Source organism: Syngnathus floridae, chromosome 6, assembly GCF_059516105.1.
Source record: "Syngnathus floridae isolate MCC-2025c chromosome 6, RoL_Sflo_1.0, whole genome shotgun sequence".
In the NCBI taxonomy this organism is placed as follows: domain Eukaryota; kingdom Metazoa; phylum Chordata; class Actinopteri; order Syngnathiformes; family Syngnathidae; genus Syngnathus; species Syngnathus floridae.
Window position 1 is genome coordinate 7,861,124 of NC_142418.1, and position 22,758 is coordinate 7,883,881.

Below are 22,758 nucleotides of genomic sequence, written 5' to 3' on the forward strand. Positions count from 1 at the left end.
TAGAAAGGCTCTCCACTGTAAAGCTCAATAAATCTGCGTGGCTTGATCAGTAATAAGAGCCTGCCCCAAGCGACAACATCCGAAGGTTTTGCGTACGCCAAGCTTTTGACGAACACTCGTGAACTCAACACACATGCAAATATTGCTTGCAGACGTCGGAAAAAAACATACCAGCATATGGTCTGTAATTTACTCTTCTGTGCTGGGCAGCAGGGCGTAGTCATTTGAGTAGAAAACATCTGTGGCTTTTGTCACCTTAAGCACAGGGGTGGCAAACGTTGTCACACTTGAGTTGAAGTATAGATACTTGTGTGGATGGCAGAATGTGTGGACACATTATGTGATTAACAAGAATGCGGATGGCGTAACGCTGATGTAAACAAGAAGCATGAGTGTGCATGAATGGGTGAGAAAAAAGCACGCCCGTGCACGGTCTTGGCGTGAGTGCTTGTCAGTGGTTAATGGAGCTGGTGAACAAGCCATCAATTCACAAGGGAGCTGAGGGGATGACACAGCTCTGACTTCACGAACCTCAGCTCGCCTGGCACCGCCAAAAATGTGTTCATGTGCTCTGTTATGTGTCACAACTTTTTGGTTGAATGTGTGAGATAAATAAATGCTGCACAATATGTGTGGATAGAAGTGTGAATCTGTTCTGTTGTCTGGATTGAACTGTAACTGTACAGAAAATGCTTGAAAGTGGCATGTTAAGAAGTGACCTGTAATTGTTTGCATGCAAATTTGTGCTTCATGACATCGCCATTGCCTGAGTCACATGCAGATTGATGATAAAGTAAATATATTTGTGAAGTTTTTATTGTCTTTACGGGGATTATAATTTTCAGACACAAATACATATTTAGTTGACTTTTTTTTAGAATCAACAAGTAGCTCAGCCTTTATCTGTCTGAGGGGCCACATTTGCATAAAATAAAGGCAAGGCAATCGACAAAACGTTAACATTGATGACAAGTAGAAAACCCAAATGTCCACTGGGTCATCTATTGCAAATGCAGTTTTGGAAAAGACTGTGAGAACAAGCAGTTGGTGCGAGCGTATCTGGGCCACGGTATGCAAATGATGGTGTCTCGAGGCGTTTTTGTGGCTCTATGTGGATGGGCATGCCAAATAAAAGATGGTAAAAGACAACAAGAACCTTTGATCGTTTTTGGGCTAAGACTAATCACTGTTTTAGTGGTAACAAACATGAAGTCCCCTGACAACAATTTCTACACTCGACGTGGCTGGACATTTCTAAAAAAGACCATCCATGGCAGAATCAAACAAGAACTATTTTGATCCAACCAAATTGAGGAACTTCAGAGCTTCAGTTGTATGCTTTTGGATGGGAACAAACTAACATTTGCATTCTACCAGCGGCCAGCTCGCAACACTCCAGCAGTGAACGCTTTTCTATAAGCCGCTTGTCTGACTCAAAGTTGGATCTTCTTCATTCACAGACTGCATTCTTAGCAGCCACCAAATAGGTGAAAAACATCCAAATGACAGACAAGAAAGACTGCTTCATTTTCCTTTTATTTTTCTATTTATCACTGGGTTGATCAGGCCCATGCAGACAACGTACTCACGCCCTCGTTTTCATGTAGCAAACAAACGCCATTCAATGGCCTCAGGATTAGTATCAACGTTTTACTGTATCTTGGATTTTCTCTGCTGTCTCTTACTAGTTATAAGATGTTAAGTTAAAAAAAATAAAAATGGGCTTGAAGAGAAACCAGCCAACAATGCTTCTTACACATGCCAGAAGCATATGGTGGGAGTAAGCAGCAACACTCATCTCAAAGTAGGTCGGTCGTGGGGGGGGGACGGGTGGGCGTTGTTTATGTACACTGCAATTACATGCAATTATTAACATTACTCCTTTTCCTATGGTGGCACATGCCCGAGCAAGCTGCTCATTATTGCATCTTAATGATAGAAAAACAAGTCCTCATCAGTCATTTCATTCACGATAGTATAATTAAAGCGATGAATACCGTATAGTATCATGAATGAAGGAACAGGCATTTCTTATCAGTTTGAGGACCTGGCCTTACCCACTGTAATTTTCTTTTCTAATCTCCTGAGACAACTGTCTTCTTTGCTTCCTCCTCCCATGACACACACCATAACAACCATAACAATAACAGTTCACAAAAAATAGAAAAAATAAAAAGACTAAAAATATAAGACACAGATTTCAGTCAGAAACCGAGAGAGAACCACTAACAAAAGGTATTTTAAAAAAATCATTAAAAAGAAAAACAAATCAGTTAACGTGTGTTAAAGGCCAGTAGATGTTAACAAGGCTGTCAAGAAGGAATTGTCACGTTACATCCGATCTATATTACAATTATACGTCTGATTCGTAGGACTGATTCTATTTCCAAATGTTTGCTTCCCCTTTACGCTACCATGACATGTATTGCATCTGGGCCACTTGCAAGCAAAACACGGGAATTGTGTCACCATGCGGAGTAAATCTACCCAATGACTTGTAGATAACCACCATATCCTGTCTATAATGCAGAAAGAACAAGGGGCCCCCCACGTGCGAGAACCCCACATACGTATGCACATGTGCACACATGAGAACTGTGGGAAAACATTAAACGATAACGGAAACATCTGTCTGGAACAGTTGGAGCTCGGAGGGGTGCGGGGCTGCGGAAAAGTCCAATTTCAGATCGTGACATCCAGTGGGGACACACACACACACACACACTGCCCCCACATATACTGTATACACAGGAAGAAGCAGCAACACGGTCATGTACAGTCAAGGCTCTCTTTACCGGGAAGACTGTCTAAATCAATGTCAGGTAATTTGTGGATGAGGTAAAACAAAAAAGTAGGGGCCGATGCTGATTCCGATATTGGGCAGAATAAAATTAGTCAGCTGATTAATTAGGAAAATATATCAGGGATGCAATAACCTTTTGGGGTCACTTACAAGAAAGATTTGAATTACAGATAGAACTTTTCATTACTTTGTTCTTTAGTATTTGTTTAACATTATAACAGAGAGAGAACTATGAAAACAGTCAGTGATTATTTGGCAGTTTGTTTGGGGGCAGGTGGGTGAAGAAAGTTTAAATATTATCCTTGTCCCATGTTGTAATGTGTCAAAGTGTAAAAAATTTGACCAAAAAAATCAAAAATTCAATTCAATTGACCAATAAATTGGTTAACCAATTCTCTAGAAATATAAATTTATTTTAATAATACACACATTCTACTATTTTAAGAAAATGCTACAAATATTACTGATTTTTTGATATTGTAAATCCTTGGTAGACCATACTTAGCACGCTTTTCTTTTTTAATCCTTTGTCAATAAAGGTCCGCCCTGTGTCAAGTTTTGAGTAATTATCACCCTCAGGCATAAGGAAAGTAGTATCGTTAAACCACGAAGGAAACTGTGTAAATAGCACCGTGGTTCTAAGAGGAATTTCAAATATTTTACACAACTACAAAAAGGTCGCTCAAACCAGAAATCCGGGTGTGTCTTGACACACTCGGCCTCGAATCACAAGTTTACATCACAGCTGCACACTAAAAGAAGTACAGGATTTCTCTGTAACCAAGAGAAACGGAAACCGCAGTAGGCAACGCTAAAGGGCTTGCTTTACTAGAATAAGCATACACTTCCCGTTACACCTTTAACACATTTTGGCAAGTGAAAGCTTTAGTCACCCAATTCTGTCTTCATCCATTTTTTAACCCAGGCTCTTTATTTTCACACACACATCTGTTTCCTGCGTAGTGAGAGGATGATTGTGTAAGGCAGGTCCTTGGTGGGGAGTGTTGCCTCTGTCAGAGATGACCCCTCTTGTGACTCATCCTATTGTTCAACCCGGGGCTCCTATTAGTCACACGCTCCTAAATTATGAGAAGGTCCTCAAGGACACTTCATTTAACAGCCCCCGCCTGTGTGTTATTTTAGTCATTTCCAGTAATTCTTGGAAGTTTTTTGCGGCGACTTGAATGGAGACCCAGCGTGTTAGGCTTCCAGGAAATAAGCAGGGCAAGATACACCATGAAAATCAGGGTTTCTATAGAGCGGATTTAACAGAAGGATGGTGGGTAAGTCGAGCCACTGACCCTTCATTGCTAAGAAGATTACGCTTTATCACAAAGAATACTTGGGATATTTAGTCTGCGACAAGCAGCTGACCAGGCCCCTGTAATTAAAGGAGAAGAGTGATCATGCTGATCTACTGTAATCAAAGAAGTGAATGACAGATGAACACCGCTGGGTAGGAAGGAATCTTATGGCACACACGGCAAGCACCAATATTTTAAAAAATGGACCATTTATTTTGGATTTTGCATTTTGTGAGTGCAAAACGAGCACTTATTAAAAACACATTGCAGGCTTCTTATGATGAACTTATCTCATGTTTCGTTGCGCTGAATGGTGTAGGGCGGATCGTACCTGTATGTTACGCATTTTCTTTTTTGTTTAAATGGAGAATTTGTTAGTGCCACAATCCTATCAGCTAATGTTTTTTTTTGCCAGAGCCAAGACATAACATATTCGCCAAGAGTCATTGTTGTAGGTGACAACAGAATAAAATAGAGCCAAATAAATAAATAAATAAATAAATAAATAAATAAATAAATAAATAAATAAATAAATAAATAAAGCAATAAATGAAGTCAAACCTCTCCCAATCTGTGTTAATGCTCAGTGGAACGTGTTTCTACACTTTGCTGCTGCAACTGTATTTTATCCCCTCCCCGCCCCCAAGATCAAATCGAGAATTTATATTTAGACATGTTTTTAAAGGGTTGTGTGTAAACAAAGGCCTCTCTTCCTCTATTGCTTGTTTACATCATTTTTTACATCATGTTGTCATCATGACAGGGCTATTTTAATAAAGGAGTAAAATGCACATATAGCTGTTTAAAAGTAAAAAGTCATTAAGAAACAAAACAAAGAAGTGAAGTAGAAAGCTGGAAAAACAAATCTACTTTACAGTAAAGAAGCATTTGTACTTGGGTTGAATGATGAGACCACCACCACAGAGAGGAAGGGGAGTCGCTCTGCTGTGACGTCATTCAGCCACTCCCACTCAGAAATTTACATATCGAGTGTTTCCCGGCTGAGTGTGCGTATGGAGGAGTTGAGCAATTTCCAAAAGACGTAGACACACCTCGAAGCCGACCCGTGACCGTGAGATGCGCTCCTTTTGACCGTTTCACCACTTTTTGGTACACAACTGGAAGAAGTGCTGTCGCCGTTTGACTTTGCGGTGAGTGTGCATGCGTGCGTGCGTGCGTGCATGTCTGGGTCTCGTGCTGGCTTGAGGTTGCGTTCATGAGCGTCCTGTAACAAAAGCAGCCCTGGTTGTGATTGACCGTCAAGGGTGGGTGTTGTAAGCCGCTTTTTATGCAGGGGGACACGGGGGGGTCAGCTATCGTAGCGAGAACTTACAAGAGAACAAGAAGCCGAATAATTGACGGCGAATTCCAAAATGCAAACTCTTTTGTTCTGCTTTTGTTGTGGCGCGACAGTCAGCAAACGGGTCAGGAGATGCAACGTGTAGTTTACACATACACACAGGCTACGTATGTATACATACTTTCGTCACTTCTCTCACAAAGAGACCTGGGACAGTTAAATGAATAGAAGTTGTTTACGTAAACAAAGTATTTTTCTTTCGTCACCTCCGTCACATGTCTCACAAACTGTACTATATGGGACAGTGAAATGTGCAGAAGTCGTTTACGTCAGCAAAGTATATCCTAGCGTTCCTTTTTTTAGCCTTTAATGTTTTGTATATTAAAGAATTGCACGTGCAGCTGATGTTCCTATGATTTACGAAGATGTACTATTTAAGGGAATGAATGAATAGTCGTCAAGATTGCCTTTCAAGGTAAATAAGAATCAATCACTGGGTTTGAGTGCTTTGCGTGTTGTGCAAATTGTATGTCGCAAGACTCTTGTTAAAACATACATGTACACTCACTTTGTCAAAGTTTAACCAAGATTTCACAAACAGGGTCCGATTGGACAGGTTTTGAAAGGTAGCGTGGTGTCGGTGAAAGGGCAACTTTTGCAAACTTTCTCAACTCATCTTTCTGGGACGATCAGATGTGACAGCCGCAAGTGACAGCCGGTGTCCTATCCTGGCCTGTCCTGTGCTGTCGATCTGTCCTGTCGGGCTGCGAGTTGAAGGCGCCCTCACATATGTTAGTCATTTGCAGTGGCGTTTGCTAAAGGATTTACATCTGTTTTCTGATCTTTGAACCCCCTCCCCTCTCTTTTCTTTCCGTCTCTTGTTTCCCGTAAGGGTGGATGCTGTCACTGCGCTTTTTGTTGCGAGTGTTACAACTGGAATGCTTCTAGTTATTGCGCTAGAAGGAATTTCAATGTGAATGAAAAACTCCGTTCGAGTTGCCATTCTCGACGTCCCTACATGTCCATTAGTGGTTATGGTTCATCTCTTGGGATCTGTCATTACCATTTTGACCTAGAAAAAGCAAGGTATATGGTAAGGATTTGGGTGTGTGTCCACAAGGGGTGACCGTGCGCGTGTGTGTGTGAGTGTTTGTTGATGGTATTATCTGAAAACAGTCCTGACGGTCTGTCTGTGGGTTAAAAGTGGGTGAGTCAGCAGAATGCGCTGATCCTCGAGACTTGTACAACTTGAGTTTTTTTCAATTTAGCCCTCTGGCCTTCTTGTTGGTGCATTTTTATGAATTCCTTGTCATACTTTGAAAGTGACGATGTTACTTCTAATTTATTTCTGCATATTTGGCTTGTGATGACCTGTAGGTCTAATGCATACGGATGAGCGTTCATAACATGAGCCATATTCAAAAGAGGCCCAGGACAAATAGGAAGAAAATCATAATTGTACTGTTCACACGACAGGGGGAAAAATCTGATATATGTTGCATATGTGCAAAAAAAAAAAATCTGAATTGAGTTGCAATGTGATCATCGCTTTAGGTTGGATTTGACGTGACGTAACTCAGCTTTTTTGTGGTTGGGTTTTTTTTCATCCAAGTAGGACTGTATGAGAATTTTGTCAGTGTAAATAGAAAATACACGTGAAATTGCTCAAGGATGAATGGATACATTTTTTTGAATATAATGATGTATAACTGATGTTAAGTTATGGCATCTTGAAGCAGTTGATGCAAAAAAGAGTGTACTACAACAACAGAGATTAAATATGCTGTCAGATTTTCAATTCTGCACAATGAAATTTTATGAAAATAATAAACAAAAATAAATGATTGCTTTGTCATTTATTTTCATGAACTAGAATATATTGCTTGATGGCAAAAGTTTGACTATAACATTAATAGTATTGTGTGAATGCTGTCTTGCTGTTCAGGAAATTTCTCATCAAACACTTTTGCGATCCTCAATTCAAAGACCGACGTGGCCTACTATGCAGGAAAGGAATGTTTTATTATGACACTAGTGATTAAGAGTAGATTTGGGACATATTTTTTCATACAGTCGATGCCATAGAGGAGACATGATTGGATTAGCATTGAGCAGCCGTTTTATTGAAATCTTCTGTTGTTTTTGTGTTTTCGCCCGTTGCTGTTGTCTGTATAATCTGTTATGCCTTATGAATGAAGTATTAGGAGGCAAAGTAAACAAGCGTGACACAACAGGACACAAACTCCGTTTACGTTTGCCCTGTGGCTTTAGATCATATTGTCACTATTCAAGTATTGACTTTACAGTGCGTGTGCGGGCATGTAAAAGTCAGTCACGCCGAGTCGGTATGTTTGGTGTATGTTGATTCACTCATAAATGAGATAAGATAAGGTAAGTATTCACTATTATTGAGCCTAAAACACACACCTCGTGGCTTTCACAAAGAACCCCATTGATTGTGAGGTTTCAATCACGATATGGATCCATTAGTGTGCTAGGCCGCTTTGCAGCAACGGATGACAACGTCCAAGCTCCTTTCCAGCCCGAGAGGGTGAAGTATAATTTGAGCGTCTCGGCTGCCGAGGATTGGATTAAGACTTTTGTTAGCCAGTATCAAGATATATGATCTTGTTTGAAGCACAAGTAGGAACAGAGGAGACAGTTATGTTACAGCCTGGAAAATAGTCACAATTGTCTGCCTTACTAACTCCAAATATGCAGTTGGGTGCCATATTTAGTATCATGACTCAGAACAAAGACAGTGGATGTGGACGCCACTTTTGTGTGTTGGTGTGTGCGCGCGCGCTCTCGTGTGGATAACTGTGGATCGTCTGGTTGCCCGAGGTAACAGTTGTTATTGGGTTTTCCCAGCCAGCATGTAAACAAAGGAGAACCTCCCAAATCCTCCCCGGTGTGCGCCGGTGCAGCCAATGAGATTGGAGATCCCCTCCAGGCTCAGCCAGTGTAAAGCAAGGAGGGAGGCGTGATAACCCCCCGCCCGCCATGAGGGGCGGAAACACCGTAGTAGTGCACAAAGCTTTCAATGTGGAAGTGGAACAGACTTAACAAAAGACTTGTTTTTTTTCATCAATCCCGACTTGACAGTGCACAGCGGATGCAACTTGCTTCATGCTTTTGGGGTACAGTGGAATTCCTGATAGGGAACAATATTTGTTCAGACCTTTCCCCATAGACATGGAAGACATGGAAATTTAAATGGAAAAGCTTTATGGGCTGTACTGTTTAAGGCTAAAGTAGGACTGGGCCATGTGGCTTTTTGAAGTCTGCACAGTAAAAATAAATGTCTTCTAAGATTGTCACAATACAGAGTTGTTCCAGCTTGTTGAATGTAAATGATGAAAAAATTCTTCCTGGAAATGGCATCATCACAACTTTGTTGTCAAATTGCCTTACATTGCATCAGTATCTGCCGCATGTATTATGACTTCACAGTAGCGTGCCCAAAGTTCATGTGCCAGTTTTGATTAGCTATGAAACTGCTTTTGAGTTTATTTATTTTTTTAGGGGCGGGCTTTCGGAGCCTCGACAGCGGCTGGCAAAAGGGCAACAGGTGAAACAAAGTCAAAACAGGATGAGCGCCGTCTTGATGATGCTATTTGCTCAACTGAGGCAGCGGGAGGTGGAGAGGTCAAAGGGCAACTCCAAATATTTTCTACTGCTTTGATGACCCTCTGTAGCCTCTTCCTCTCTGCATCAGTGCCGTTTAGTACCATACTGTGGTAGAGTACATAAAGGGACTCAATGCAGAGTAGGATAAGTGTGTGTGACTGTGCACACGTGCGAGCCACCTGTTTTCACCGGGCCTTCATATGTATATAGACCATGTGTCACTCTCAGCTGTGAAGCAACAGAGGCGTGTGCTATATAGAGCCATTTGTATTGACAGGTGTGACCTCTCATCAGCCAGCCCCCCTCCACCTCCACGCAAGGCACGTGTTAAAAATTTGCTTTGAGTAAGCATTTGGATTTGACCCGTTTGAAAGAAAAGTGCCTATCCCTTGCATGCTCGTGCTCCTGTCACTCAAAGCAGGCAAAGACGTGATTGGATAGCCATACAGTTGTGTGACAATTACATTGCAGGTTCATCGCATTCCTACAGCATGACTCGACGCTGCGTCTCTGCCTTTTCAAACGCCCTCCCCTGTTCATTCGGTAAAGTGCCTTGAGCCCCCGGAGGGCTGTTCGGGGTTATGTAGGGAAAACAAAACAACTATGTCAGGGTTGGATCATGGCCGAACATGAGCAAATTGAATAATAGCAGTTCCAGTATTTCATGGACTTTTTTTTGTGATTGTTGCAAACTATCAGAATTTATTTTAGTTTGCATTTTTAAAATTTAGATGACTCGATTAATCGGGAGGATGATCGGCGGAATATTTGATTCTAACAAGAAACAAATGGAACTTAAAACGTCAAATAGGTTGTGTTTCTCAATTCATTCCTTTAATTGAACACAACTATTACATCCCAAAATGTAAAATTTCAAAAAGATTACACAAAAACTAGACGCACCCTGCATTCCAATCACAATTATTGACATACTATACTGGCAGACAGGACAAACGTTTTTGCTCCAAAGTTACATTTATGTGGTGGTGTCATTTTTCAAAAAAGGACAAATAAGAGAAAAAATCTTGAGATTTGCAACTGCAGAGATTTTCCACTTAAAATTCTTGCTAAATAAACAAGTAAAAAGGAATGTGCGACTCTTGGTAATTTTGGTTTCAGGATTTCCTTCTGCACATCTCTAATGTGATGATTGGCAAAAGTGGCATGATGTGTCACACAGCAAACTGGAAGAAGCTGGTATTTTTATCTGATTACTGTGCTGCATGGGAAACTCAGCAAACCACTACCATGATTCACTCTGGCCATGATACCACCCCAAAAACAAAATCCTCATATCTCATGGTGAGCAGATAAAAAGCCACTAGAGTAGAAAAACAGTTCCTATGATATCGCACTCAAAGCTTACATACCTTGCAATATCTGACGCTATACTGGCCGTGTGTGCTCACATGGTTGCACAGCTTATGATTTTTGACCCTAAAACCCTGGTTGTAAATTCCCATAACCTAGCATCTCCCTTGTGACATCATCACACTGTGGGAGAAGGGGGGGGGGGGGGGGGATGTCCCTTCGAGGTCTCAATGCACACACAGGAAGTACAACAGAATCGAAACAACCCGCTCTGATGTCTCATGTTATTCCTCACCCACGCAAGCAGTAGGTCAGGACGAGATACGATTTATAGTGATTTTAAATCTGCACGCATTCATTGTCACAGGTTATACAGTTTAAGATGTAAAGATGGCAACCCCAAGTGGACAACAATACAACCTGCACCACGTATGCATATTTTGTATTGGTGTTGTTCAATGATCAATTCTTATCTATCTCATCCCTACTTCACCATATATGTTCGTTTTTCCCCTTGTCTAATTAGCGCCTTCTGTCTTTGCGCACATTAGCATAGCACCACTTTATTTCTGAAGCACCATTGTTTGTAAATTTGTACCATGTGACTTCACTATGATTTATCTGCGTGGTCATGGTGTGGAGCGTCTACGTACTTGTGGCCTGCACAGGAAGTGAGCTGATTGTTACCACCGGCTTCCACTCTCCAAGCACTTCTTTCTGTCACACTTTCTCCCTCACTCACACGCACTCAAAACACCCCGGGGCCACACCCCCTACAGCTGTCATTTAAAAGCCCATCTATCTATCTGTGTGCTTTAATTAGGGCCTCTCCTGTTTATGGCTGAATGGTCGCTTCATTAACTGACAAGCTGCTGGGCGCGTACCCGGTTCCGTCCGGCTTGTAACACAAGGGTGTGTGTGCGTGCGCATGTGCATGCATGCGCGATGAGAGCCAGAGAGGAAAGTGGACAAGGGAGAGTTCGAGAGAAAAGGGGTGTGGGGGTTGCTGTAGGGCTAATGATGACGCCATTCTCCTGAGGGACGGACCTCCCATCTGTGAGTAGAATAGACAGTCTGTCCAAGATAATTTAAATGTGCAACATTCTGTACATGCATGAGGGTATGTTCATATGAACTATGTCGTTATGAAGCATGACTTTTAACCTGACACCTAAAGCTGGTGAGATTGAAAACAATAAAGCTTTGCTTTAGGCCTCAAGAAAGGACACAAACAGCAAGATGTCGACTGCTATGTTTTGCAAACATGACCTCTATATGCCTTCCTGTGGAAAACACATCCTGGCGTGCTGATGACAGAATGGGCGTGGTCACCAGCACCCATCTGACAGAGATTACCCGCGCCGTGCGGCGAGTTTTGAAAAGGAAGGGCCGTTCACGTCACCATTCAGGATAGGAAAAGAGGGGTCAGATGGTCAAGATGACCACCAGCTGCTTCGTCCTCCTTGCTGTCTGTGTCTGTTCCATGTCCAAGCAGGAAAATCAGTTAAATGGCTTTGGGATTTAAGCAGCAATGTGTTCAAATTTCAAAACAGATTTTCTCATAGGAAATGATACAAATAGATCTACAAAAGGCCCCCAAGGTAGGAACACAATGCATTCCAAGTGAGGCCTGAGAGGAATCCTCAATTTTGTTGTCAAAATCCTCTTTTTTTCTTTTAGGGGAAGTAAAACAGAGAAGTCAGTGATGGGAAATGGTTTGATGTGATATCAGTTGGTGCGATCTCTGCTTCTGCCAACCCCACTTGCCCATTCATTCATTCATTCATTCATTCATTCATTCATTCATTCATTCATTTACTTCCTCTTTTGTTTCCTAAAACTATCACTTGGATTAAGTGGAATGGGGTGCTTTGTATCGGCCTTGATTTTCGGCATGGTCTTTAGTGTGATGATTTTGAGATTCAGTGCAGCCTATTCAAATAGCAGAGAAGGACTGAAATAAACAATGGAAATGTGTCTTGAGCCAACTCCCCTTTCCACTTCCCATTGACTGTCTGACCCAGTTTTCCTCTCTTTTCCCCCAACTTCACTCTCCTTTACTGCCTGAATGCTTTTCATTTAGAATACCTTATAAATGCTTCTTTTTTTTTTCTTCTAGACACAGCTCTCAGACCCTTTTGGAAGGCCCATTGCGTTTTCTGTCCTACTGTGTGTGTTGCCTGGGGATGGGATTGTGTGTTGGTTCCCAAGACCAATAAACAAAAGTCTTGTAATGGGATTCCCGGAACAGCAGTGAGTGTTGTCCCAAAGCAGCACCCTGGGAGAACACAAAGGCACATCGAGGTGTTGAAAGAGAAAATACGTAGTCAGGACACGATCAGTCCAGGGTGAAAGTCCGGCTTGGCCCTGTGCTTTTGGTCCGAGCCAACATTAAATGATGAAAAGTGATAGTGTCTGTTCTCTGGAGAAGGACTTAAAGAAATGGCTTGATAGCTTAGAAAATTAGCTTATCTTCTCCCAGTTCATACATAGTGGAGTGTAGTTCACTGGTATAGAAGGAAGCTCTCTACAGGGGCATCGTGGTAGAGAGCTCACAGTGCTAGGATGGAGATGCTTCGGAATGAATCTCACCACTGAAGCAAGCCCGTCTGTGATTAAAAAAGGAAATAAGTGGAACCTTTCCAACAGAGTTTTACGCACAAAAATTGGCCGCCATCCCAGGGGTTGGAGGGTGCCGAGCTTTTAGTGTCACAATCCAAGACTCATTGCTGCTTTAATGTCTTAAAAAGGTGACTCAACTAAAAATGAGATCGTAGATGAATGCATGCTCAAACATGAGTGTCGTTTTGAGGTACGACCCCCTCCACCCCAAAACAAAAAAAAACAAGACGGAGCCATCAGTGTATGAAGGCATTACCTTGTTTGAAGTGGGGGCGATTGAAACAAAAACACTTGCCTCAAGCTGTCAAGAGCATTTCAAAGTAACGTGGGACTATAACCTGCAATGAATGGAAAATAATTACGTTACAACTAATCAGTAGCGCTTTCCATGTGGATGAAATTCCAAATGTATTGAAACTATTTCTAAAACCTCCAGTGTCTTGGCGGTTATTTTAACACTATGCTTATAAGGCATTCTCAAAAGTTGCAGAATGTCTCTAGTTGTAACAGAGTTTTGCTGAAATAAATGTTCAAGCTGTGCTAAATTTGTACTGTGCCGTAAAACTATTCTAGCACGGTGCTTATGTTAAATACAGGTCAGTTGCATTTAACATGTGCTTTTTAGGAATCCTAGCCTCCGTGTAATATTTTGATAAACATCCTTCCTACTCTACTGCATTTTAGTGTCGGTCATGATGGTGGTACTTAGAGAACAGAAGTATATTTTGATACCTGGTGTTAAAAGTTTGAGAACCACAATCTTGCAATGTTATAACAGATAGCACATTTCTATAACTCTAAATGGATCCAGAAGGGACAGTAAATAGAATATTTAAAGGCAGCAGCGGTAAAGGCAGAAATGAAGCAGGGCTCCAATTTGAGGTTGTGAGACCCCTTTGAACTCGCTATGTCACTTCCCCTCAGCCTGGGGCCACGCAGGAAGTAGGAGCACATGTGTTAAGCTAACGGACACTTTGACAACACTGCCAGCCTTTGAGAGCCTCCACCCCCTGCTAGTGGCATGAACAAAACCCACCTTTGATGTGCACAGCATGCGTGGGCTCGCGCACAGACCAAGACCCACCCCAGTCCCCAGCAAACCCTTTTCACAGCCCCAGGCTCGTCTACGCACATCTTTTTTTCCGAAACAACCCAAAGTTGGGTCAAATTGATCCAACATCCTGGGTCAATCCAATTTGTGACCCGGGAGTTTTATGAGTGCAGAATTCGTTCAGCTCCTATAACGTATTATATATTTTGATTTATCAACAATATAGTGAGTCCTTGCGGGTCAGGAACGAGTATTTGACAATTTGACTGTAAATGCACATCAGGCAGCAGCATCCTTTAGTGTGCAGCGTCTCAGCTTAGAATCAACCAATCACGTGCCATGTTTATCCTAGACAGCTTTGTTATGTAACAGCAATGACATTCGTGCCTGCCTCCTATTTAGGGATGTCGACCTCTAGTGGTGCTTTGGCTCTATTACAGCAACCCTCAAACACAGTGGCGTGTTGGGATTTTGAGGAAGCAATCCCACTCCCCATGCTGAATGCTTAGAAAAGAGGCATTTAGAAAATTCGATGGAAAAGACAAGGTCCTAACAAAGACACAAAATGTTGAGATCTAAAATTTAGTGATGCATGTTGAACAGAAATGGGAGGGAGTAGAGAGGCAGGGTGGGTGTGAGTGTGTGTGTCTGTGTATGTGTGTAAGCACAGCTATAAAGCTGACATTCAATCCTGACTGTCTCCAGCTGTGGGTGCAGGACAAAGCAGAAGCGCTCTGATTTATATAATTTAAAAAAACAGGACCGCTACTTCTGGATTGTGTTTTTTTTCTTTTCGTTGACAATCCGACCCAAAAAGAAGCCATGGCGACAATGTTCAGATACCCCGTCTTTCCTCATCTGCAGGGTGAGTTAAGTAGTAGTTGACTACTTTATGCACTTTGTCGTTTGTATTGTTGCTTTGCTTAAGTAAAGGAACTTAAGCTATTTGTATTGTCTTAGTCACTTTATTCAGCGGTTTGGAATCGCCGGGTCATGTTGAGAAAATGTTGATATATCTTGGCATGTGTTTGACTAAGTCTGGTGGATCTACAGAAAAGTTCATTGATGCGCATTGTGTCTGTCAAATAAAACAAAAAATGGCTGGGTGTTAGGTTTGATTAAATTCAGATTGATGAAGATGAACAAATTAAAATGAGGTGTGATTGAATGTTATGCTGGACTCATTTCTGACTAATGGAAAGGTGAATTTTCTGACGAATGGAAAGGTGAATTTAGAGTGAAATGCCTCTTGGCTCGTCATAATGGTAATATGGCAAAGTAACTTTTGAAACGGAAAAAGGTTGGATGCTCTGTTCTTCATAATAAGGTGTCGTTGGCTATACAAGTGCGTTGTGTAGTACTTGTAGTGTGCTTCTGGAACTGTGCTGTTTTTGGCTTCAATAAATATCAACTATTACCCAAATGACTTGTAAACAGTGTGGCCAGCAATGCAAATGTGCAGAAAATGAGATAAAGTGAGTGCGTGTGTCCATCTCGTTTGTCCATTTGCATGCGGCTCGTTCTCTTCATTCCTCTTATGTAATGAGTCCATCACTATTATTCAACATAATCACGAGCATTACTTCATAAAAACAGCCCAAAGGAATAACCGTTCGCTGAACACATTATGTAAAACCAATTATGATGTCATTCAAACTACAGTGTTATTGTTAGATTGGATAAGTTTCCATCTCCACCCATATTTAAATGTCCCATCTCATACTGGTGGCCTGTGGTCTTGTGTCTGCGTTCAGATTCGCGTGACCCTGGTCTGTCGCTGTCTCCAGGGAGGAGTGTCATGGCCGAGCCAGACTGTTTGGAGAGTGACTCCGATCAGCTCATCAAACCCAAGAAATTAATCAACCCGGTCAAGAACTCCCGCAACCATCAGGACCTTCACAGGGAGCTGCTTATGAACCAAAAGAGGTCTGTACCTTCTCACCAACTGCAGGATGAGTCTCTTTACATGCCTTTTACTCAATGAAACATTATTTTGATAGCACTTTGAAACAAGCATCGCTGTATGCAAAGTGCTGAGTAAATAGTAGTAATAGATTAAAAATCAATCATATGATAACCATTAACACAAATTTAATACATTTTCATCAGTATTCAATTGATTAATCGATCAATCAATTAATACTCACAAATACAACAGATACCCTAAAACAGAACAATATCAAGGCTCATGTTGGGTCAAAAGCCAAAGAATAACACTTTGTCTATAGATGACTTTTAAAAGTGAACACAGAGGGGGGCTTACCTAACATTTAACAGGCAGTCAAAGGGAAGGATCAGTAACAGAAAAGGTTTGATCCCCTTTGACGATCCGCTTAGTCCCCTTGCAACCTCTAGTAGCCTCTGGTCTGCGTACTTGAGGCATCAGGCAGGTGAAAACAAATAAATGTCGCTTAAGATAAACTCTTAATATGTTCAGGGAGCCAGTGAAGGGAGGCCAGGAGGCCAGAATTGGAGTTCTGTGCCCCCCCCCTCTCTCTCATGCACATCACTCTATTGTAGCCTCCACTCATGGAGGCTGAGGTAATGTAATTCACATGAGACGTCCTTGGTGTGATGGTCCACCTGATGTCAGCTACTTGGGGGGAGGTGTCTGTTAGGTGTCTTGAGCATAACATCCAACCTCCAGCGACAGTATTATATAAAGTGCAGGCCACGAATCCTTCATAATGTCTCTTACATAAAAGCTGGGGTGCATTTGTGTGTCACAGATGCGTTATGCAAAAAGCTCGCATGGATCGGCTGCATGGGGCCAAGCAGGTCATGTGGTCAGTGTGGTGAGATCGCCCCATCCCCACTGGCGTGTTTCCCTCGTGGGATGGAGCGCTAGCATCTTTGTGGCAGATCTATAAATAGCGACAGATGTTACATCACGGGAGTGTGTAATAAAAAGTCCAAGAGTGAGGCGACGCTACAGAGTGAGGTCGAGGTCATGCAATGAGTCTTTTATGCAGAATTATCTTAGAGAGTTGGAATGATAGCATTAGCCATCTTTTCTACCGCCATAGATTATCCCAGCAGGCCAAAGCAGACTTGCAAGTATGTTCTGCGAAATTAAAATCATCTCTGTACAATTATTTACAACATCCACTCGTCTTTTTTCCTCGCCTATTTGTTCAGTAGAAATTTATTTTTTTATTTTTTTTAAAGTGCGGTGAATTCTAGTTCTAGGGGTAGGGACCAACCTCTGCCAATGATTAACAAAATGGGGCCAAGGCACTTAAAGTATTATAAAGCAACACCATCCGTCTCAAATGCACACAGTCATGAACTCAGATACATAAACACTGTACTGTATTCTGTAATTACATTATTCAATACAAACACCACTTTCACACAAGGCTCATCGATAGTGTTAACCAACATGCTATCCACAATGACATGCAAGCACGAACTAGCAAACATGCTATCCACAATGACACGCTAGGCTGAACTTATGTTTGATGTTACACATGGGTAAACATGTGTTACCTTAATCTACAAACATTAGTATGATGCGACGGCATGCTGGGAATGTGTGAAGTGTGTGAGGAATGGAGCACTTTTTTTTTTTTTTTCTCCAGCGGATTAGTCATGACCATGAGAGTGCTGGTAGGGTGGCTAGAGCTGCTGTGGATGCATGAAAAGGCATATTATGTAATCAAGATTACAAAACAGTCGCAGCCGAGGGCCGTTCTCCGCCTGTGTACACATACAAACACATGCACGCTGAGCAATTTTAAGAAAATTCCTGTGTTTTGGAGAAAACATTGGAAGGGCATTCACTGTGCATAGCGACCAAATCAGAAGGGTTTATAATTATGAAAGCATTTGTCCACATGCTAGGGAGGAGAGTGGTAAGCATCTTTTAGCAGGCACTGTTATTACTTTCTCTGACCTCAATCTCCTCCACCGTCATACAAAAAATAGAATGGAATCTTATTGACTTGGCAACAGTGGTTTTAGAGTTAAAAAGTGAAAACATTGAAAGGCAACAGTCAAAAGCGGGAGTTAGTTTAGTTTTTTTTCTTTATCCACAGTGGCGAAATTTGTGAATTATGATCTGAACCTTATATGCATAGATGGCTAATTTACATAATTTTACCCCCATGCTGAGTTTTTCCGTCCACGACTTCTACGAGGCTAAGCAAAATCCACTATTTTCAAGCCTTGGCTGCACTACACAGAAATACTATCGTGTCAAAGGCAAGAGACAAACTAGTCTTCATAGTGATACATTGCCAGACCCTGCAGTTGAGGGGCTTGGGTGAGCCGGGACTCCAAAGTAGTTAAGTGTTTTGATTATTTATTTACTATATTGTTGTCACGGCAACTGACCATCACAGTCTGGTGGGTGTATTTAGTCATCGATTGCTAGTTTCCCAGCTATCATTCTGTTCCAAGCAACAATAGAGTGGAAACAGGAGTTCAGAACTGATTAATCATTCAAACGAATGATTTTGGATGTCCAAATGGCCATGCCTTTGTCAGACAACTCTTAAACTGCATGCTCGAGGCCAGTAAATATTCTCACAAGACAACACACACACACCCAATTTCTTCTTCACTCAAGTAATCATGGTGGAGGTAGAGGGAGAGAACTCCCGCAGCTTCTGGGAACATTGTGAGCACGATTATGTAACGTTCAAGACTTGGTGATACGTTTAATGAAAGTGACCAGATTCATGACGACGGCGCGTTATTACATCAAAGGAGGAGGGTGGTTGTTGTGTTAAAAAAATTCTTAAAGTAATGGTAGCCTTTTTCTGCTCTTATGTAATCTTTTGTGTGTTTGGGTGTTGGGGGGGGCGGTGTGACAGAACATGGATGTGTGTGAGAGTATGTGGGGGAGTATTGTATTAGTTTGACAGTATGTAAAATTGTGAGTGAGTGAGTGAGTGAGTGAGTGAGTGAGTGAGTGAGTGAGTGAGTGAGTGAGTGAGTGAGTGAGTGAGTGAGTGAGTGAGTGAGTGAGTGAGTGAGTGAGTGAGTGAGTGAGTGAGTGAGTGAGCGAGCGAGCGAGCGAGCGAGCGGTATGGAAATGGAAAAAGAAAAGTGTGTGCGTGTGAGTTTATGCAAATGCATTTTATCGAGCCTCTGCGGATCCTTTTCAAGCTTTTAGTGCTCATCCATTTCCATCTTAGCCTCTATCCAATCTTACTCAACCCGCAACTTGTCTGAGTTTTTGGAGGATGACATCACAACATTTGGAATTGCTGCGTGATGTGCGCACACACACACACACACACACACACACACACACACACACACACACGAACTGTCCCCGATGAGCCTTTTGACATCAGCAGCACACGCCCATGAGTTGTGTGATCCTCCCCAGGATGCGCTAACCGCAATGAGCAATAGTTTCACAAACTTAGTCAACGTTGAACGTTTTATGACTAAATAGTAGGTTTTTAATAAATTAAACCCAAATTAAATAGAATAATAAGGTTAAAATGAGAATAAATAGTTAATTAATTCTATTTTACCTACACTTTTTATGTCCTGGTCTATGGATATGTTTTAAAAATCAAATGGGGTCCTTGAGTGCAAAAGTTTGTCCATCCCTGCATTTGAAACCTTTTCCTAAAATACTGCCTGTACACTTTTATGAGGTTTTATGATGACAATTTGACCTTGCAACAGATTTATTTATAATGTTATTTCTTATAGAGATGAAATTGTTTCAAAATCCTGCTAAAATTAGTGATGGACTAACGTCTTGGAATGTAATGTAGCTTATTGCGGCTAGTGAACCATCAACTGTGTGTGTACACGCACATTCGTGCGAGTGTGGAATTCACAAACCCACTTGCTTCTGACTCGTGTCTCTGCAACATTTGGAAAAGTGATGAGAAGCAGGCTATGATTTCATCCCTTTTTCCCCTATGGTCAGTTCCAGTGCTGGTCCGCAGACCGGATAATTTGCTACAATTGGCTCTGGATCAAAACCAAAAGAGAGCACCACTGACATGTTTATAATCCAAAACACTGAGAAAGGGGAATACGTGTCACAAGGCGGAATGAGGTCATGCTCATCTGCTGCATATTTGATTTAATTGATACTTGTTGTTGTTATTACACGCTAGTAACGGGCTGTTTCTTGTTTGTTTGTTTTGCGCACAGGGGCCTGGCGCCTCAGAACAAACCCGAACTCCAGAAGGTTCTGGAGAAGAGGAAGAGAGACCAAGTCCTCAAAGCTCAGAAGGAAGAGCAGGAGGCAGACAAGAAGAGGAGCGACTTGGAGATTGAACTCATGAAAAGACAACAAAAATTGGAACAGGTAATGGCTGCAATATTTCCAGTCATTAAAAAAGAACAGCGATGTAATTAACAGAACAATCCAAATATACTGCACAATGTTGCCTTGAGATTTGAGTGACCAGAATCGTCAAGAGCTGTGTTTTGCCTTGCATATGAGCGCTGTGGCAGAAGTCAACTCACCTCACAACAAGCAGCTGTTAGGCAGATAATCGGTTAACTGTCAAACTAAACATAAACCAGCCAAACTGTCAAAGAAAGGCTAAGCTAGCTCAATGTTAAGGCTAATTAGCATTTATTAGCATTTGGCATAACTCAACCAATTTGTTCTCTCTTGGTCAAATCATTAGATTGTTGCTCTAGGCCCGCATTTAATCAAACCGCACACATCTTTGCAGCTGGAGCTGGAGCAACAGAAGAACGAGGAGGAGCAGGAGAACACTCCTGAGTTTGTGAAAATGAAGAGCAATCTGCGCCGGACCAAGCAGGAGACAGACGGCGACGAGAGAACCACTTAGACGTCACCAGATAGTGCGCGCGCGCGCGAGGTGATCTAACCACAGTCCGAGATGAACTTCCTAGCTGCCCTCACAACCTCGCAGTTCCTATCCTGCAGTGAGGAGAGACTTTTACAGACTCAAGACCCCTCTCTTGCCTGCCTGCCAAGGACCCCTAACCCATCAATACATACACACACACCACGCATAGATACACACATAGTTTTCTTCCTTTGTTTTCACTCCTTTCTCCACACACCACGCTGTCGTGGCACGGTGTTTTGTTTTTGTATTTTTTTGGATATGTGTTCTCACCTACAGAATCACGAAAAAGAAAAGTGGACACTGGATGGACTCTCTACAAGCTGTGTAATTGTAAAAAAAAAAAAAAAAAGCCAAGCAAAATGTGCTTTTCTTTATTTATGTTTGTAGCTTTTTAGCCTGCTTCTAGAAGAAAAGGTGGGCTGGGGGTGGGGAGGCAAGGTTGGGGAACACTTTTATTAGTCGTTTTGTGTAATTTTGTTTGTCTTACAAGTGTATTTAGTTTATGAAGCCAGAATGGGACAAAGGGAGTTTGTTTGATTTTGTCATTTAAATCATGCCACTTTTCACAGATAATACATTTTGGAGCAATAGAATTCCCTCAAGGCATGAGAGTGAAAATTTCTTTATATATCCTGTTGTTTTGTATTAATAAAAGTGTTAAATACACCCTATAAGGTTTTAAGTGTAATCCAGAGATGTTGCTAGAATATTTGATTGCTACGTTTTCTTTGTCCAATACAATATGCAGAGTTTATATCGATATTAAGGTAAGATGGGATGTTGTTTCTTTGGGCCCAACTTTTAGAAACGCTGAAATGCCTTTTTGGAGGCGTGGAGGGGGGCGTTCATGGTTTTGAAGCAAGATAAGTTTATAGAGACCTCTAGTGGGTGTACTGTTTAGGGCAGTGGTCCCCAACCTTTTTTGCGCCACCGACCGGCTAAGTGTCAGAAATATTTTCGCGGACCGGCCATTATATAAATAAATAATACATTCATATAAATAATACATTAATAAATATATAAATACGAATGAAATGAATAAAATGATACGACTGGCATTAAAACAAGTATAAACGACATCAAAATAAAACTCACCATTACGTTTAATTAGTGGGAGCACTGAGCTTGTTTCTCAGAAACGAGTCGGCGTAATCCGAGACGATGACACCCGAAGTGGTTAAGGTTTGTCTTTTAATACAGGATGCTTGGTCTCCATGCGTCGAAGCATTGCCTTGTTAGCTGGCCTGTCGCCGCCACATATGAGCCAGAGTGGGCTTGCTTGGCTCGTCAGTCACCTGTGGCGATAAATGCATACTTTAAGTAGGACTCCAGAAATGTTCTTTTAAATGCAGCTTTCCGTTTCTTAGAAGTCGTACCCTCTTCTTCTTCTTCCGTCTCATTGGGCTTTTTCCCATATATATCTGTTTCTTGCTCATTTTTGCTAGCTTCGCGGGTTCTACTGGGGTGACATGTCACTTGACCGGGACGAACGTCTTGACCTGAATTAACCTGTGACACGAGACACAGCTGCACCAACGGATGGAATTGGGAGAGAATCGCCACATTTTTCAGAAGAAATGCTTACTAATTTTTGCTAGCTTTGCGGGCTCGACCGGGGAAACATGTCACGTGACCGGGACTAGCGTCTTGACCTGAATTAATTGATCGTCGATAAAAAATATAAAAAATCTGTGCGGCTTGGCGGCCCGGTACCAAGTGACCACTGACCGGTACAGGTCCGCGGACCGGCGGTTGGGTACCACTGGTTTAGGAATGGTTGGGAATATCCAGCCATCATTTTTCTGCACCACTTATCCTCATCCAAATTGATTTGCCCGGTGATTATGAAGTATGCACATAATGCAATTTAGTCATGCAAATTATTTTGAAGAAATTAGCATTGTGTGTGACAATAATATTTAAAGCAAAACAAG

General features: G+C 41.8%; 1 protein-coding gene across 6 annotated transcripts; it reads left to right on the top strand.

Annotated features, from left to right (window-relative positions):
- Positions 1 to 5,049: 5,049 nt before the first annotated feature.
- fam107b (family with sequence similarity 107 member B) lies at positions 5,050 to 21,498 on the top strand. Of its 6 annotated transcripts, none has more exons than XM_088377672.1 (4): positions 5,050 to 5,258; positions 15,809 to 15,947; positions 20,148 to 20,304; positions 20,681 to 21,498. In XM_088377672.1, exons 2-4 carry the CDS (start codon positions 15,820 to 15,822, stop codon positions 20,798 to 20,800), a joined length of 405 nt encoding a protein of 134 aa, XP_088233798.1. In that variant the 5' UTR covers positions 5,050 to 5,258; positions 15,809 to 15,819; the 3' UTR covers positions 20,801 to 21,498. The 6 variants fall into 6 exon arrangements, with proteins under 6 accessions (XP_088233798.1, XP_088233797.1, XP_088233799.1 ...); XM_088377671.1 differs by having other exon boundaries at positions 5,052 to 5,258; positions 15,776 to 15,947; XM_088377673.1 differs by lacking the exon at positions 5,050 to 5,258 and adding an exon at positions 5,734 to 5,882 and having other exon boundaries at positions 15,776 to 15,947.
- The last annotated feature ends 1,260 nt before the right edge of the window (positions 21,499 to 22,758 follow it).